Here is a 16,425-nt window from a genome sequence, read left to right as displayed (position 1 = left end):
GATGAGAACAGAAATTGTGTGGTGGCACCATGGAGGCAGCGGGCGATCCCATTAACTAAAGTGGTACCTCAGGTTAAGAACAGTTTCGGGTTAAGAATAGACCTCCAGAACGAATTAAGTTCTTAACCCGAGGTACCACTGTAGTATGAGAGCCATTGTGGTATTGTGGTTAGAGTGTCAGACTAGGACCTGAGGGATAAGGGTTCAAATCCCCACTCAGTCATGCAGCTCATTGGTGACCCTGGGCCAGTCTCGGCTTCTCATTCTCACCAACTCACAGCGTTGTTGTGAGGATTAAATGAGGTGGAGGAGGACCATGTTTGTCAACTTCAGCTCCTTGGAGAAAACGTTGGGATAGCGAAGTAATAAATAAATAGGGTGGAGAATTTTGGGAAGTTATTTTTGCACAGCTCTAGGATCTGAATTAGCTTCAGATTGAATGTCATTCAGATTCCCTCTTTGACTTGACATTTGTGTGGATTTCAAGCCACACTTTACAGATGGGGTTCAGCAGCCATACAATACAGAATTGGCAGAATAATTATGTATTGATGTGGAGACTGGCATAAGCATATTTTATAGTGTGGTAGAGAAATCCCTGCAGCTACTTGGCAGACTAATGTCAAGGCGGGCATAAAGCTCAAAAAACTGAGATGTCCTGCACAATCATATTTTTTTGTAATTTCATTCTCAAACCACTCCCAAGTGCAGCAGAGCAAGCAAATTGTCAACAGTTTAATGAAGCTGTCCAAATTAAATAAAAGTTAGGATTTTTTGCTTCCACCTCCTCCTCTTCAGAAAAATGATATATACCAATTATTCAGCACTAGCAAGAATCCTGCATCATCTGTTCAGAGCACAGTCAATTGCACTCGTACAATTCTCTGCACTCTGGGGTTCACTCGCAAGCCTGTGAATTACTTCTTTTTAATATTATGTTTATGCACTGAAAATTCTTTCATTAACTATATTGGGGAAATTACTTTCGACAGAACAAGCGGCCCCATGCTAAGGAAGAAATGATTTTTAATAAATAGGAATTCATCTACTGCAGTAGCTGCCAGGGTTTATAATTTCTTCTCCTTCTTGAAGATATCCTATTACACACTAGGGGTTCTGTTTGCTACCCAATTTGGAATGTGCCTTCTGGTGCGCCGCATTTATCTGAGCATCACGCAACAGTAAAACTTGATGCAGGGAGCCAAAGTTGAGTTACAATTAAAACATCAGAGGATGAGAGGCAAGGAATGACTGCTTCCCATTGTTATTTTATTGTTATTGGGGTTGTTGGGTTTTTTGCTGTCTGCTTTGGCTTCTGGCTTTCCAAGTGCCACATAATACTTGTTCCACACTTATAGGGAATCCATCTTTAAGTGGAGCAGCATCTATACTTCAGAACTATCCCCCCCCCCTTAGAATCATAGAATTGTAGAGTTGGAAGGGATTCCCCCAAGGATCACCTAGATTCCCTTGCAAATAGGAATCACACCAGGCAGGCACCTTCGCTATGCTCCTTCTAGGTAAAGGTAAAGGGACCCCTGACAATTAGGTCCGGTCGTGGCCAACTCTGGGGTTGCGGCGCTCATCTCGCTTCATTGGCCGAGGGAGCTGGCGTACAGCTTCCGGGTCATGTGGCCAGCATGACTAAGCCACTTCTGGCGAACCAGAGCAGCGCATGGAAACGCCGTTTACCTTCCCGCCAGAGCGGTACCTATTTATCTACTTGCACTTTGACGTGCTTTCAAACTGCTAGGTTGGCAGGAGCAGGGACCGAGCAATGGGAGCTCACACCGTCATGGGGATTCGAACAGCCGACTTTCTGATCAGAAAGTCCTAGGCTCTGTGGTTTAACCCACAATGCCACCCGCGTCCTTATGCTCCTTCTAGTGCCTGCTTAAAACATTTCTATTTAGGCAAGTTTATTCAGGCATGTAGGCATGTGTTTCAATCTGTTTTTAGCTTATTGTTGAATTAAATTAGTTTTTTATTTTTAAACACCTCTTTTAGCTGCTTTTTAGCGATTATTATTATTATTTGCAAACCACTTTGAACTTTTATGGCAACCAAGCGGTATGTAAATTTCGCAAAGCAAAAAAAGGCATAAAATAACAAGGAGCATGATTATTTCTTGCACCCAGGTTCTGGTGTTGTTTCTTTCCTCTTTCCAACGCCCTCCTCCTGCATCTCCCTTCCTCTGTGAAGACGCTGCCTTTGTAGCTACCTGGTCCTTCCCTCTAATATCCCGGCATGTTGCACCTGTTGGAGCCTAATTAGTGCCATGACTCAACAAACACTCATTTGTACACCTCCCCACACTTGAGACGACTGCAGTGCAAATGCAAATTCAAACTGCCTCTCCTGCCTTTCACTGGGTGCCTTCGGATGTGGGGAATATTGCGTCACCTCTCCCTGATTATAATGCTAGCGCTTCTGTACCCGTTTTCTAACATTCCTTCAGTGCCTGTTGTGTTGCGGAATTGTGGCTTCCTGACCGATATCCGACATGCCACACTGCATTCCATTCACACCAGCAGGCATGGCATGACACAACTATGACTACATGGCTATTCCCTCACTCTTTCTGCACACACATGCTTCTGTTTCCTGATGAAAGAACAGCATGCCCCGGCCCAGTATACCTGAAGGAGCGTCTCCATCCCCATCCAGCCCTAACACTGAGGTCCAGCTCCGAGGGCCTTCTGGCGGTTCCCTCACTGTGAGAAGCGAGGTTACAGGGAACCAGGCAGAGGGCCTTCTCAGTAGTGGCACACGCCCTGTGGAATGCCCTTCCACCAGATGTCAAAGAGAAAAACAACCACCAGACTTTTAGAAGACATTTGAAGGCAGCCCTGTTTAGGGAAGCTTTTAATGTTTGATGTTTTATTGTGCTTTTAATATTCTGTTGGGAGCAGCCCAGAGTGGCTGGGGAAACCCAGCCAGATGGGCGGGGTATAAATAATAATTTATTTATTTATTTATTTATTTATTTATTTATTTATTTATTATTAGCTCTCACAATTCACTGAATTGTGACCACAACCACCCTTTCACCACTGCTCTTCACAGGCTCCCTATAAATATTTCCCATAAGTTAGGGTTGCCATATGTTCAGGAATTCCCAGACATGTCCTCTTTTGAGGGTCCTACATGCCCATCTGGGAGGAAAGTTACATTTTAAAGCAAATGTCCTGGATTTGGGTGGATGGCTCTGGCTCTGGCACAGGCAACATGGGCTCTGGCACTGGTGTGAGTAGCTCTTTTTATGTGTCCAGATTTTTACCTCTTGAAATACGGCAACCCTACATAAGTGCAATCCTACCTTCCAACCATCCTGCCCTCCCTTCTACAAACCCTTTGATATGCTATCTGCTGCAGCCTTTGAGCCTGAGAAAGGGCTGCAGCTCTACGGCATAGAGTTTCTGTTTCGTTTTGTAAACATTATTCAAATACCCGTCACCTTAATCTAAACAAATCCTTCTTGCGTTGTGTGCAGGATTCGCCTGCTTCTCTGATGGTGAGTTACAGGTGCACTTTACCAATCACGAAGGGGCGGAAAAGCAATTTTTTATTGAAGTATGTACTCTGCGACAGAACAAATCGTTGCAGCATCGCAGGGTTTTGCTGTTACAGATAGGTAGCCGTGTTGGTCTGCCATAGTCAAAACAAAATAAAAAAATTCCTTCCAGTAGCACCTTAAAGACCAACTAAGTTAGTTCTTGGTATGAGCTTTCGTGTGCATGCACACTTCTTCAGATACCCAGATAACCAGATAACCAGGTTTTGCTGGTTCCACTTTGGGTAGAACTACCGGTAAATGTTATGGGAGATACATTGCTATGTGTTATAAGAGATAACTGCTAAAAACACCAGCCCTCCATCTTACCCTCCTGTCTCGGGTAATAATGCACAATATGAGATGTAAGGTCATCTTTTTGTACTTTTCTCCATTCAGACTCTACTTCATTTGCTGCTGTTTATGAAGGCAGAGGAAGCTAAGAGCTGGTTGATCATAGAATCACGGAGTTGTAGAAGGCGCACCAAGGATCATCTAGTCCAACCCCCTACAATGTAGGAATCTCAGCTAAAGCATCCATGACGGATACCACAACTAAAACATCCATGATACCACATCAGATGTATTTTACGCCTACATCCAAGGACAGCACCTGGGGTAAGAGCAGTGATCTACTTATTGGTGTTTCGCAACTTGGACCTGTTGCAGGACCTTAGCCAGACCTTAGCAGAGCATACGCAGAGTTCCAGAAAGCAATCAGTTGCAGGCAGGATGGACGAAGCAGGAACAAGACACTGCTACTGGTAACTTGGTTACTTAGATGTTTACAGCAGACTCTACAAGTTACTATATACAAGAACAGAAACAGATTTTAACTAGCTCTCTCTTAACAAACTCCAAACGACTCACCACACTGACTAACAAACTATCCAGTCAGTAAGGTCATAAGTCATCATGCCTGTGTGAGACCTCAATCAATGGTAGAGTTGTATCCAAGGTCTCAGAATAACTCCTTTGCTCAGTCATCCTTGGCTTTTGGCCAACTTCTAATTGCTTTGTGTGAAGCTGCACAGAATGGCATGTAGTCAAAATCCCAACACTGCTCCCATTAGAAAATTACAACATATAGTGCAACAGGCTGAATGGTAATATTTGTAACAAATCTATTTACTGGTTACTTCCTAACATACAGGCCGACCCAGCTGCCTGGACCAACCCACCTGTGTCTGCTACCTATACTAGCCAACCTCATCAGCTGTATTGTCCGTGACATTCTAGGGACTGTTCCTTAATCACATTAGAGGACTGCGTAACACAAGAATGTATTAAGAAAGGAAGAAATATATCTGCAGTGGATTTAATTAAATAGGTTATATACCTTCAGGCAGTGGTGTCCAAACTTTTTTCAAAGTTTTGATGAAGTGAAGGGCTGTGGGGGCCGACCAAAGTTGTTGACCTTTTTTTAGGATTGAAGTCGTTGGGCTTCTTTTAGGGTTGGAGTTGTTGAGGGGTTTTTTAGGCTTTTACCCCAGGAAATAAACTGCCACAGTGGCTGGATTAAACCAACCCGAAACGGACATGCCTGTTTTAAGGATTGTATATGGTGTACATCCTGGACTTGACTCCTATGTTTGGAAGTAACCAGTAAAGAAATTTGTTACAAAAATTACCATTCAGCCTGTTGCGCTCTATATGTTGTAACTATTGCATCTGTGTAACACGGTATTGTATTTGTTTTGACCCCCATTGGAAAGTTGTCATCCAGTGAGGTCCCACTTAGAGCAGGCTTCTGGCAGGCTTACTAGTGATGACAGTATTTGCTACAAATCTGGCAAGTGGCCTGAACACAATTGGATGTGCTCTAATTACATTGAGAATATTCCTCCCAAATTAGGTTCAGAATTGGCAATACAGTCGATTGATACAATTGCATACTATTGAAAGAAAAATCATTGTTTTTTTAAAAAATGGATGATTTTGACATTTGCTTTTATGATGAAGTCAAAGTTGTTATTGTTTCTGATTTATATCCAAATCTCCAAATCCCCATAATGAACAGCCACAGCCAAAGTAGCCTGTGATTTATGCAAAGAGAGGGTGGGGAGGCAGCAACTACACAATTTGCCCTGGAATATGATTATTACTATTATTTAAAAAAATTATATTATACTAATTCCCACGCTTTTCCTCTATAATATGCTCTCTGAAAACCGCCTCTCTTCTGCATTATGACTACGGAACCACCACATGGGGAACTAGAGAATCAATTGGTCGTGTGTCCTCAGACGTTTACATTCTGGCATATTTTAGATGTCATTTTGTTTTTAATTTGGGGGGAAATGAAGCCAGAAGCAGTAGCCCAGGGAGTCTCCACCAAAGAATAGCCTTTAAGAAAATGATGGCTTTTGCATTGCTTTTCTGCACACAGAGAAAATTGGGTAGCTGTTTTCCCCTCACCATTGTGGCAAAAGCGCCATAGGTAGCTGAACCTCGAATTTGCTTGGGATGCAAAGGCACACACAATGGACCACATAATCTAACAGGGCAAAGGCATGGATGGAGGCCGTGCTGCACTGCGAGATTATGAATAACACTGCACAATCTACTTTGAAAAAGCACATGGCAGGACTAGTTGATGCCTGGTATTTAGTACCAAAGGCAAAAGAGAGAAAATAATGGAAATTCTTGGAAACAGGGGTTAGTCTGGGTGATTATTAGCAGTGTTCAATGGTTGAATAGAACATATTTTAAAAAGTAATTAAAATGGTAAGAGAGTGCATTAGAGTGGTGCCTAAAGGATCCTTTACACATTATTTCACACTTTGCTTTTTTGAGCCATGGAGATTAGTCTTAATGTCAGCATGGGAGCTGGTGCAATATAATGTCTGAAGGCAAAACTACACATTACACTTACTGGGTAGTAGGTAGTCACATTTTTTGATCGCTGTTAATTAAATTACAGAGGAGGAAAGGTTTCTGCATGCAGAAAGAGAAGGCTTCATTTCCCCCTCTCCAGTCACTCAGAAAAGAAATTACACCTGTCCTGTGTGACTAGAAACTTTAGGGGAAACATCCCCTAAACAATATGGGCACCATTTGGGGTAGGAACAGAGGTGTAGCAAGCCCAGGTGGTACCCGGTGTGAAGATTTTTTTGTCCCCCCCCCCACATCGACAGTTTGGGGTGGGCTTGGGAGTCACAGGCGGACACCGAATGTCACCCCCTCAGCAATGACACCTTGGGTGGTCTGCCCCCTTCCTATGCCTCTGTACCCCCACCTCCATGATTTTCAAGTACCCTGAGCTGCTGGGGGAAGGGGGGAGCTAGGCTGCTTTGCCGGGCGCTGGCAAAGCTGCGCAGCTTGTCCTCTCGGGAGCCATGGCTCCCGTCCATCTCCCTCTCTCCCTCCCTGGCAGCAGGAGCCGCTTACGGCAAGGCAGGCAGGGAGGGCCCCCCCCCCGGCTTGCCGTAAGCGGCTCCTGCCAGTGGTGAAGGGATCCCATCACTGTCCGTATGGTGCTCCAGCGGTGCTGGTGGCAAACCGCTATGCACAACGCATACGTGCGACACCACACATGTGTTGTATGTAGTGGTTTGCTGTCGGTGCTGCCCGAGAACCATACGGACGGTGGGAGGATCCACGCTCATGGCTGCAGCCGTGAAGAGAGGATCCTCCACAATGTGGCTGCGGTGGCGTGATGGCTGCTCGCACTGACGTGCCTGGGTCAGGGCGGCAGGGCAAGCACCCTGCCTTCTTGTCACCCCCGACCTGGAACCCGGGGTGAACTGCCCCCCCCACCCCCACCTTGCGACGCCACTGGGTAGGAATTGCCTTCCCAAGGCTGCTGCTGCTGCTATTATTATTTCAATTAATCAGATGCTTTGTACTAAAACAACAATAACAACCAACAGTCTCAATGCAACTTTAACTTTCAGGGAAGTTTTTAATCTGTGATATTTTAGTGTCTTTTTGGTTTTTATGGAAGCCGCTCAGAGCGGCTGGGGAAACCCAGCCAGATGGGCGGAGTACAAATAAAAAATCATTATTATTATTATTATTATTTATTATTATTATTATTATTATTATTATTTAACTAAAAGTGAAAATGCAGCTTACACACCTCACAGTGTGGTGTAGTGGTTAGTGGACTAGGACCTGGGAGCCAAGGGTTCAAATCAACTCAGAAACAAACCTTGCTCTGTGACCTTGGGCCAGTCACTGCCTCTCAGCTTAGCCTACCTCATGGGGTTGTTGTGATAATAAATAAAGTGGAGAGAGAGGAAAAGCGCATATGCCACCTTGATTTCCTTGGTGTATAGGTGTGATAGGGATTTAATTATAAAATAACTAAAATCTAATTTGGCCCTACAAGTGTGAGCTCGTAATCCTAATCAATCAATAAATTTAGTGATGGTCGCAGCCACCCCTCCCATTCTATAACATGAGGAGTGAGAATGTTTTCCTACTTTGCCGGATTTATTCTAAGGATTACTAAAAAAAAAAAAGTAAAGAAAAGGGGGGGGGGAATGCATGCAACACACTTTGAACATCACTGAAATCTAAGAGCACCAGTGTAGTGGACAAAGTACTTGACTTGGACCAGGAAGAGATGAACTTGAATTTCTACTCAGCTATGAAACTCACTGGCTCCCCACCTAAATCATCTCAAAATGTTATCCTGAAGACAAATGGACAGGATGAGAGAAGCACACATGCTTGGCGAAAGGGTGGAATAAACATGTAAGAAATAAATGAATAATATGCCAAGCAGGAGAAAGTATGTTCGTGTTATGTGATTAATGGCACAGACCAAAGATTATTTTTTTTTTTAAGGAAAGGCACTTAATTTGCAACTAGATCAGATGGTAGGAGATATGTGATTGGATTTTTAAAGGAAGCCAAATACAATTACAAGGGTGGAGGAAATCAAATGTGAGCTGTAGTGCTGGAGTGCAGTGTTTAATCTCTTCTCCTGTGCCGTTTTCCTGATGTGACTCTCAGCTGTCATGTCTCCTACAGATGGGTGTGAACATCAGCGCAAGAGAAACTGAAGGAGCCCTCAGCATCCCCTTCAATGCCTTCCTGGCCTGAGGATGTGGCTCTCGCATCATCTTGCACATGACTCCCCTGTAGCTTTTTGCTCTCCACACCAATGCAGAAGGATGTAACTGCAGAATCAGACAACCATCTTGTCCCTTACATTCCCATGTGAAAATTTCAAAGTGTGCTTCCCCACTGTGATGTCAGGAGCTCGAGTCAGCAAGAGAAAATGTCTGTCAGTGAAGTTAATTCCTTTTTCAAAGAAACCAAAGCAGCACAGGTCTCGTGATCCCAACAATTCTTCCCAGTAGGTCTTGCTCCAATGATTCCCATCACTCTCAAAGGCTGCTCCTCTCCAGGGTCTTTCCCAAGCAGTTGGAAACTGCTCCTATGTCCAACCAATCTCTGTGCTGCTCTTTTCATTTCTCTGCTTGTTCTAGGAGACCAGCGGGGAGGGAAGCTGGTTGTAGCAGGAGGGGGAGACCCTCTGGATTCTTCAGCAGCCTGTCTCATCATTTCCCCATGGCCATTCTCTTCTCTAGCCTCTCCTTCAGCCTTGGAGTCTTCCTGCTCACTAAACCCTGTTACCTCTTCAGCTTCTGGCACCTCCTCCTCCCAGCCTGTTCCTTCTCCCCCTGACCACTCACCATCATCTTACCACTGATTCCCTGGCTCTGAGTCCATGACATGGGATTTGCGAAAGAACACCACCCCATCCCAGTTTGTGATATACTGAAGGAATGTAGGAATTAGCCAGCACAGTGGTACCTTAATTCGTTCTGGAGGTCTGTTCTTAACCTGAAACTGTTCTTAACCTGAGGTACCACTTTAGCTAATGGGGGCCTCCCACTGCTGCTGCTGTTCTCATCCTGAAGCAGAGTTCTTAACCCGAGATACTATTTCTGGGTTAGTGGAATCTGTAACCTGAAGCGTCTGTAACCTGAAGCGTCTGTAACCCGAGGTACCACTATACAGTGGTACCTCGAGTTAAAACGCTTCAGGTTACAAACTCCGTGAACCTGGAAGAGTTACCTTTAGTTGAAAACTCCTAGGAGGAGAACGGAAATCGTGTGCCACCAGCGCAGCGGTAGCAAGAGGCCCCATTAGGAAAAGCACGCCTCTAGTTAAGAACAGTTTCAGGTTAAGAACAGACCTCCGGAACAAATTAAGTTTGTAACTAGAGGTACCACTGTAATGCCAAACGGTTCATCATTTTGCAATGTATGGAACTAAGACATACCATAAACCCAGGTAAATGGATACTCTCTAGCAGTTCTTCCCAATCACAGATCAACCTACTTACTCCGGGAATCAGTATGCCACGATCACATGCACTCCCCCAAGCTTTCCGCAGAGAGGTGCTGGGGTTTCTTCTCCCCCCACATGTTTTATTTCCAGTGATTTTTAACATGTACCAAGTGCCCATCGCCTACAGTGTGTCTAAAATAGCAAAGTGGTTTAAAGCTAACTCACTCTGTGAATTTAGTGCAGAGAAACTGCAAAAGGAGAAAGTAATTGACAACTCTGGGGTCATTTGTGTTTGCGGACTCAGCCACTATCTGGCCAAATGTTTGAATGCTGGAAATTGGCTTGTAACCATCAGCTGGAAATCAGTTTGCAACCACACAATTAAAACACAAATCTTGAAATGTAAACAATTCTGGAGTGATACTGTCATTGACATTCAGAAAAGGCTAACAAACTAAAGCAAACCCATTTACGTTTTTATATAAAAGACACCATCTTCTTGAAATTAGCTTTTTCTTAGCTAAAAGCAGACAATTAAAACACGTTTTCTCTTCCAGAGGGAGCAAAGTAAGTAATAATAGAGTCTTAATAGGATTTTTCTTTGCTAGAGTGGTTTGGGATGGTTTTATTTTAAGTATAATTAATGGTCATGTAATGGTAATAATGAGCAGGCATGAAAGCCCAGTAATGAGAAAAATTGTGTGTGTGCGTTAGAGAGAGGGAGAAGTGCAAAGCTTTGTGTTTTCCCCTCTTATAGTTAATTATTGTAGCTCACCAAATACTGTGTGGAGTAGATAATTTTTTTTTAAAAAAAAACCAATTGCCTTCAAATTGGGGTTTCAGAGAACCTCAAGGTTCCATGGAATTTTACCTGTGGATAAGTAGGTTTTACCAGACTTATAAATTAAAAAATAAACAGGAGAAATCAGAAGTTACTCAAAAGAAAATACAGAATTAGTGGACAAGCTTCCTTGGCAAATAAGACAGCCGACCACTACTGATCTTTCCCAGTAATGCATATCCAGAGGCAGGATCGAGTTGGCTGTGTTCTAGAGTCTACCTTGAGTTCACATGGAGCAGTGGTGATGTCCAACATTAACTTCACGTTCATCCTAGGACACTCTCCAGAATGTTCTAAAAGCACAGTGGTTCCATAGCAGACATGAAGGTGGAAAGACTAAAAACCAATTATTTAGATTCTAGAGCAGTGGTTCTCAACCTGTGGGTCCCCAGATATTATTGGACTACAACTCCCAACATCCCTGAGCTCTGGCCTTGCTAGCTAGGGGTGATGGGAGTTGTAGTTCAACAACATCTGGGGATTCACAGGTTGAGAAAGGCTGTTCTAGAGGATAAAAGCTCACCTTAAAAACAGGAAGGAAGTTGGCAGCAAACACAGAACGACCTGATGACCAAACACTTCCTTTTCAAAAATGCACTTCCATGAACACAACTGAAATCGACGTCACCTTCAAGTGCTAGTCACTAGATCTTACTGATATGTGCAACCAACATTTATTTTCTCTGCTGGGATTTTCAGGAGCATTTCCAGCAGGGGGAATGCCAAAGCAGCACTATGACAGCTCCAGAATACCAGGAAGAGCTGGAGAAGAGATCCTCCATCATCAGCTACACCGTGTGGCTGTGGATGGGAACAGCTCTTCTCCAGAACAACACTAAAATAGAAACAGAGTTTGTGCTAGCATCTCTGTCCACTACAGGAAATTGCCACCTACGTGATTTGTCTAGGCTCAATCAATGGGTACATCAAAAAGACAAGTGTACGGTAATATATCCATCTTAAGGACACCTCTCAAAATTATGAGTAAAGGAGAATCAAGTAATGACAAATCACATTCAAGTACTATTGGAATTAGTGGTCACGCTGAAAACCACTTGAGGTAATGAAGTGACCACTAACATCGAGAAGAGCTTCACCTGCAGGGCCAAGAGGAATTCATTCATCATGGATCTCTCCTGACTCTGAGAGCAGAAACAACACACTTTCTTCTCTTGTGTATCTCTTGGTAATTGATAGTGCCATGTGTCAAGCTTTGAATGTCATCTTGTTTAATTCCAGTTATAAACTTACCTTCATTTTCTGACTTGGATATTCCTAGACCACAAAGTGTTGAGCGGCATGTTTGCCCAAATCACATGGCAGAGTTCTCTTTGGACTGTACCACTTCAGACTCCAGGCATGTACACATGCATGAAGGGATGGGGAGTTGCATATTTTAAGACCCCCAGTTTTAAATAAACAAAAGCAGAATACCTGACCCGTACGGGCCAGTCTTGACAGACTCTGGGGTTGTGTGCCCATCTCACTTAAGAGGCCAGGGGCCAGCGCTGTCCGGAGACACTTCCGGGTCACGTGGCCAGCGTGACATCGCTGCTCTGGCGAGCCAGAGCCGCACACGGAAACGCCGTTTACCTTCCCGCTGGTAAGCGGTCCCTATTTATCTACTTGCACCCGGAGGTGCTTTCGAACTGCTAGGTTGGCAGGCGCTGGGACCGAGCAGCGGGAGTGCACCCCGCCGCAGGGATTCGAACCGCCGACCTTTCGATCGGCAAGCCCTAGGCGCTGAGGCTTTAACCCACAGCGCCACCTGCGTCCCTTCCCCGCAGTTAGTCCACCCCTATTGCCTTAGTCTCTTATTTTCTCAGGAGACTGTCAAGAGCACTGGGCATGGGATAGCCTGCAGGGGCACAGAACAAACTGTGAAGCTTGAAGGGCTGTGAAATTGTGAAGCAAAACTGAGAAGAGTAAGGTAAGATAGAACTCAGGTGGGAAGAAGATAATTGGCAAACCTGAGAGAATGGAGAGACTGGAAGAAGTGACCAGAAGGAGAGAATTGGAAGTGTGTTTGTGTGAGAGAGTGTGAAGGGTAGGACTAGGTGAATCTGTCAATTTCAGCTTCTTTCAATGACTCCTTTTTCACATGACTCCTTTTTAATTCAATTTTGCCTAATATACACATTTTTTTGCATGGCACTGTCCTATAGTGTAATGCATTTTTATATGTTATCTTTACTAATATATGCATTTATGTGCATCCTTTACCCCCAGTGTATGTATTTTTGTACACATTACTTGGCTGGTGAACCGCATTGCAAAATCTGGAGAAGTGTCAGTTTTGAGGGACGTGGCTGTGTTTTGATTTGTGTATTGTTTCAGAAAGTGTGGATTAGGGAAGTTGGCATCTAAATGTGAACTGAACTGAATTTCTCCCCTCTCCCGTGTGTGTGTGTGTCTACTTATGAAGCAGGATGAAAGAGGCTTCTTCTTTCTTCTTCTTTGGCGATCACTTATAGCCGAGTAAGATTGTCTTCCATGAACACAGTATTAACAGTGAGTCCACAAGTGACTGTGGAGGCCAATTCTGGATCCACATGTCCTTCCACAGTGGGGACATAGGTTTCTGGGTGGGAGTTGATCATGGTGAGGGTTTGCCAAGCATGCCTTCCTCTTAGCACGTTTCTCCCTTTCGTCCTGAGTTTGAGTGTCTTCAAAGTCCATGACACCTTTGATAAAGGCTGTTCTACAATTGGAGCGCTCGCAGGTCAGCGTTTCCCCGTTGTTGGTGTTTATACTACATTTTTAAAGAGAGTCTTTAAACCTCTGTTGTTGACCACCAGCATTACGCTTTCCATTTTTAAGTTCTGAATAGAGTAGTTGCTTTGGAAGATGATAATCAGGCATCCAAACAACATGACCAGTCAATGAAGTTGAAGAATCATTGCTTCAGCACTGGTTATCTTCTGGTACACTGGCATTAGTTTGCCTGTCTTCCCAAGTGATATGTAAAAATTTTCGGAGACACTACTGATGGAATCTTTCAAGGAGTTGGAGATGGTGTTTATAAGTGGTCCATGTTTCACAAGCATACAGTAAGGTTGGTAGTACAATAGCTTTGTAAACATGCATTTTGGTTTCCCTGCAAAAGTCCCTGTCCTCAAACACTCTGACTTCAATTGGGAGAAAGCTGCACTCACAGAGCTCAGGTGATGCTAGATTTTGGCATCAGTGTCAGCCCAGGTAGTAGAAGTGATTGACACTTTCCAACGTTATACTATTGAGTTGGTTTTTTGGCACAGCGGAGGGCTTGCTTTGTGCTTGTTGGTGCAGTACTTTGGTTTTTTGGATGTTGACCAATAGGCCAAGCTTTTCGTAAGCTTCTGTGAACATATTTAGAATAGCTTGGAGGTCATCCTTTGAGTGTGCACACACTTCGTTGTCATCAGCATACTGAAGTTGTGGCATCCTTACTCTTTGCTTTCAGCCTACTCAAATTAAAGAGCTTTCCATCTGTTCAATATATGATTTCTACCCTGGTGGGGAGTTTCCCTTCGACAATGCGTAGGATCATAGCAACGAAAATAATAGAGTTGGGGTGATAACACAACCCTGTTTAACACATGTGTGTGTGTGTTTGTCTACTTATGAAACAGGATGGAAGAGGCACAATGGAGACAAGGGGTTATTATAAAGTTAAGCAGGGATGGGGGAAGCCGGAATTGTTGGGGGGAAAGGAAAGGAGAGAGCAAGGAGGAGTCCACAAGGAGCTGAGGAGAAACACGGCACTAGTGTGTGCTGTGGATCACTATCATATAGGCCTGTGCACTCCATTCAGCTGAAGCATGAATCTCAAACTGAATCGTGCCAATTTGGGAGCAATCTAGGCTTCTACCAATTCATGTTGTGACAGCCTCAGATGGTTCCAGGTTGGGTGAGGCCACACAGAGCAATCCAGGGCTGTCATGGGGTGGGACATCAGCTGGGAAGAAAGAGAGGCAGGCAGGGCCCTGGATCGGGGCAGAGCGGGGTGCGTGCAGTGTGCAGTCCTACTGCCCCCTTTTGTGTGGGGTGCTTCTGACATTCATTTTCTGAACACCTTCTCTCATGCCAAAACCTATCCTTTGAAAAGACTAACTAATATCCTGCTCTTCTTCACAAAACAGCTTCCATTTCCAGGAATTAAAATATACATTAAAATGCGTTAATAAAAAATAACAAAGCGTCGCACATTCTCAGCATTTATGCGGAGCATTTAAAGCCGGCGATTGTCGATCAAAGGCGCTTGGCTGTTATCTCTTTCTCGCAGGCATTCATTCAGTCAAAGGCAAAAAATAATGAACCGACATCTGACCTTTTATTCTCTCTCACTGCTTTGTCTCCTTTCTTCCATGAGATGGCGGGTTTGGGGGAGGCTTGTGGTTTGCACTCGACGGCAACTTCCTGGCCCCTGGTTATAATGATTGTTTTCTTCAGTTGGCTTGGGGGGAAAGTTGGAGCCAAAGCTGTTGAAAGGAAATATTTCAGTCTCTTAGCTTAGTATTTCAATTAATTAATTCACAGATGTTGCATGCCAATATGCTCTCATTTTCTCTCCCCCTCTTTTCCTCACTTCCCTATCCTGTAGTGGTTAAAAGGGATTAAGCTATTAAAATCTCCCTCAGTCTGTTTCTCTGGCATAGTGCCAGAGCCCATCAAGAGATTTTGAGGGACAATAGCAACACACACACCCTCGACTGGCCTGATGCTATACTGAGGACCCAGCTCAGATGGGCACCCAGAGTTATAGATAAGTAGCATCTGGAGGGGCAGAGATTCCTCACATCTGCCTTATAATGTGCTCTGCTAAGGCTGGTGACCCAGGTTCTCTTGATTTATTACGGGCAAATCTGCCATCATTTCAGTGGGACCAGTGGTGTAGCGTGGATTGCCAGTGCATGGCAAGTATTGTGCCCCCAGAGACCCAGCAGCTTCCTCTACAGCAGTGATGGCCAAACTTGGCCCTCCAGCTGTTTTTGGACTACAACTCACATCATCGTTAGCTAACAGGACCAGTGGTCAGGGATGATGGGAACTGTAGTCCCAAAATAGCTGGAGGGCCAAGTTTGGCTATCACTGCTCTATTGTGTCAGGATCAGCTTCCCTTTGCAGAGATACTGGGGGGGGGGGGGGAGAGAACACTCATTCTCCCTTGGCACCGCCCCCTTAGCTCAACTCTCTCCATTGATTGATAACCCACTTGTCCTTCCATTCCACATTGTCACGGATGCCACCAACAGCAGGGGGTGTGGGGTGGGGCAGAGTTCCTTAGCACCTCATGCTGATAGGCTGGAACGAAGAAGCAACAATCTGGTGACCTACTTGAGTGGCAGCCATGGTGCCCTGTGAGCATCAAGCACAGTGGGGAGTGGGACGGGGAATTGGTCAGGAGTGGGCATCTTTCTAAAGCCTGTGCAGAGGGCACCCTACCAACCAGCCATAGCCCAAATCCACTCCTCAGTCCGCCCATGTGAACATTGGGAAATTTTCTGTGTGATTGGGAGGGCACACTAATTTTTCACTTGTTATTACTACTTCCTTTTTCTTTTGAAATTTTGCATCCCTAAGAGTTTTGGCACCCAGGGCAACCACCCCTGTGGACCTGCCCATGCTACACTACTGTGTGAGGCTAGGTAGATTGTCCCACAAACACAGGAGTCAGATCAATGGTCCCTCTAGTTCAGCTTATTGACTGGCAGTGACTCGCTGTCAGGCGGCAGAGGAACCAAAACCCACAGCAGGTTGCCAGGGACAGATAAGACAAGGAAAAGTCCTTACCAACTGCTTT

General features: G+C 44.7%; 1 protein-coding gene across 4 annotated transcripts in view; it reads right to left on the bottom strand.

The window, feature by feature from the left end:
• Window positions 1-16,425, bottom strand: part of CNTN5 (contactin 5) — a 685,915-nt gene that overhangs the window by 122,788 nt on the left and 546,702 nt on the right. For all 4 annotated transcript variants that reach the window (XM_079973413.1, XM_079973412.1, XM_079973415.1 and 1 more), the window contains one exon: window positions 14,953-15,103. In XM_079973413.1, coding sequence (XP_079829539.1) covers window positions 14,953-15,103 — 151 coding nt within the window. The remainder of the gene's footprint in view (window positions 1-14,952; window positions 15,104-16,425) is intronic.

The sequence above is a fragment of the Podarcis cretensis genome, assembly GCF_951804945.1.
Source record: "Podarcis cretensis genome assembly, chromosome: 4".
Lineage (NCBI taxonomy): Eukaryota > Metazoa > Chordata > Lepidosauria > Squamata > Lacertidae > Podarcis > Podarcis cretensis.
This window is presented reverse-complemented; position numbering and strand designations above follow the sequence as displayed.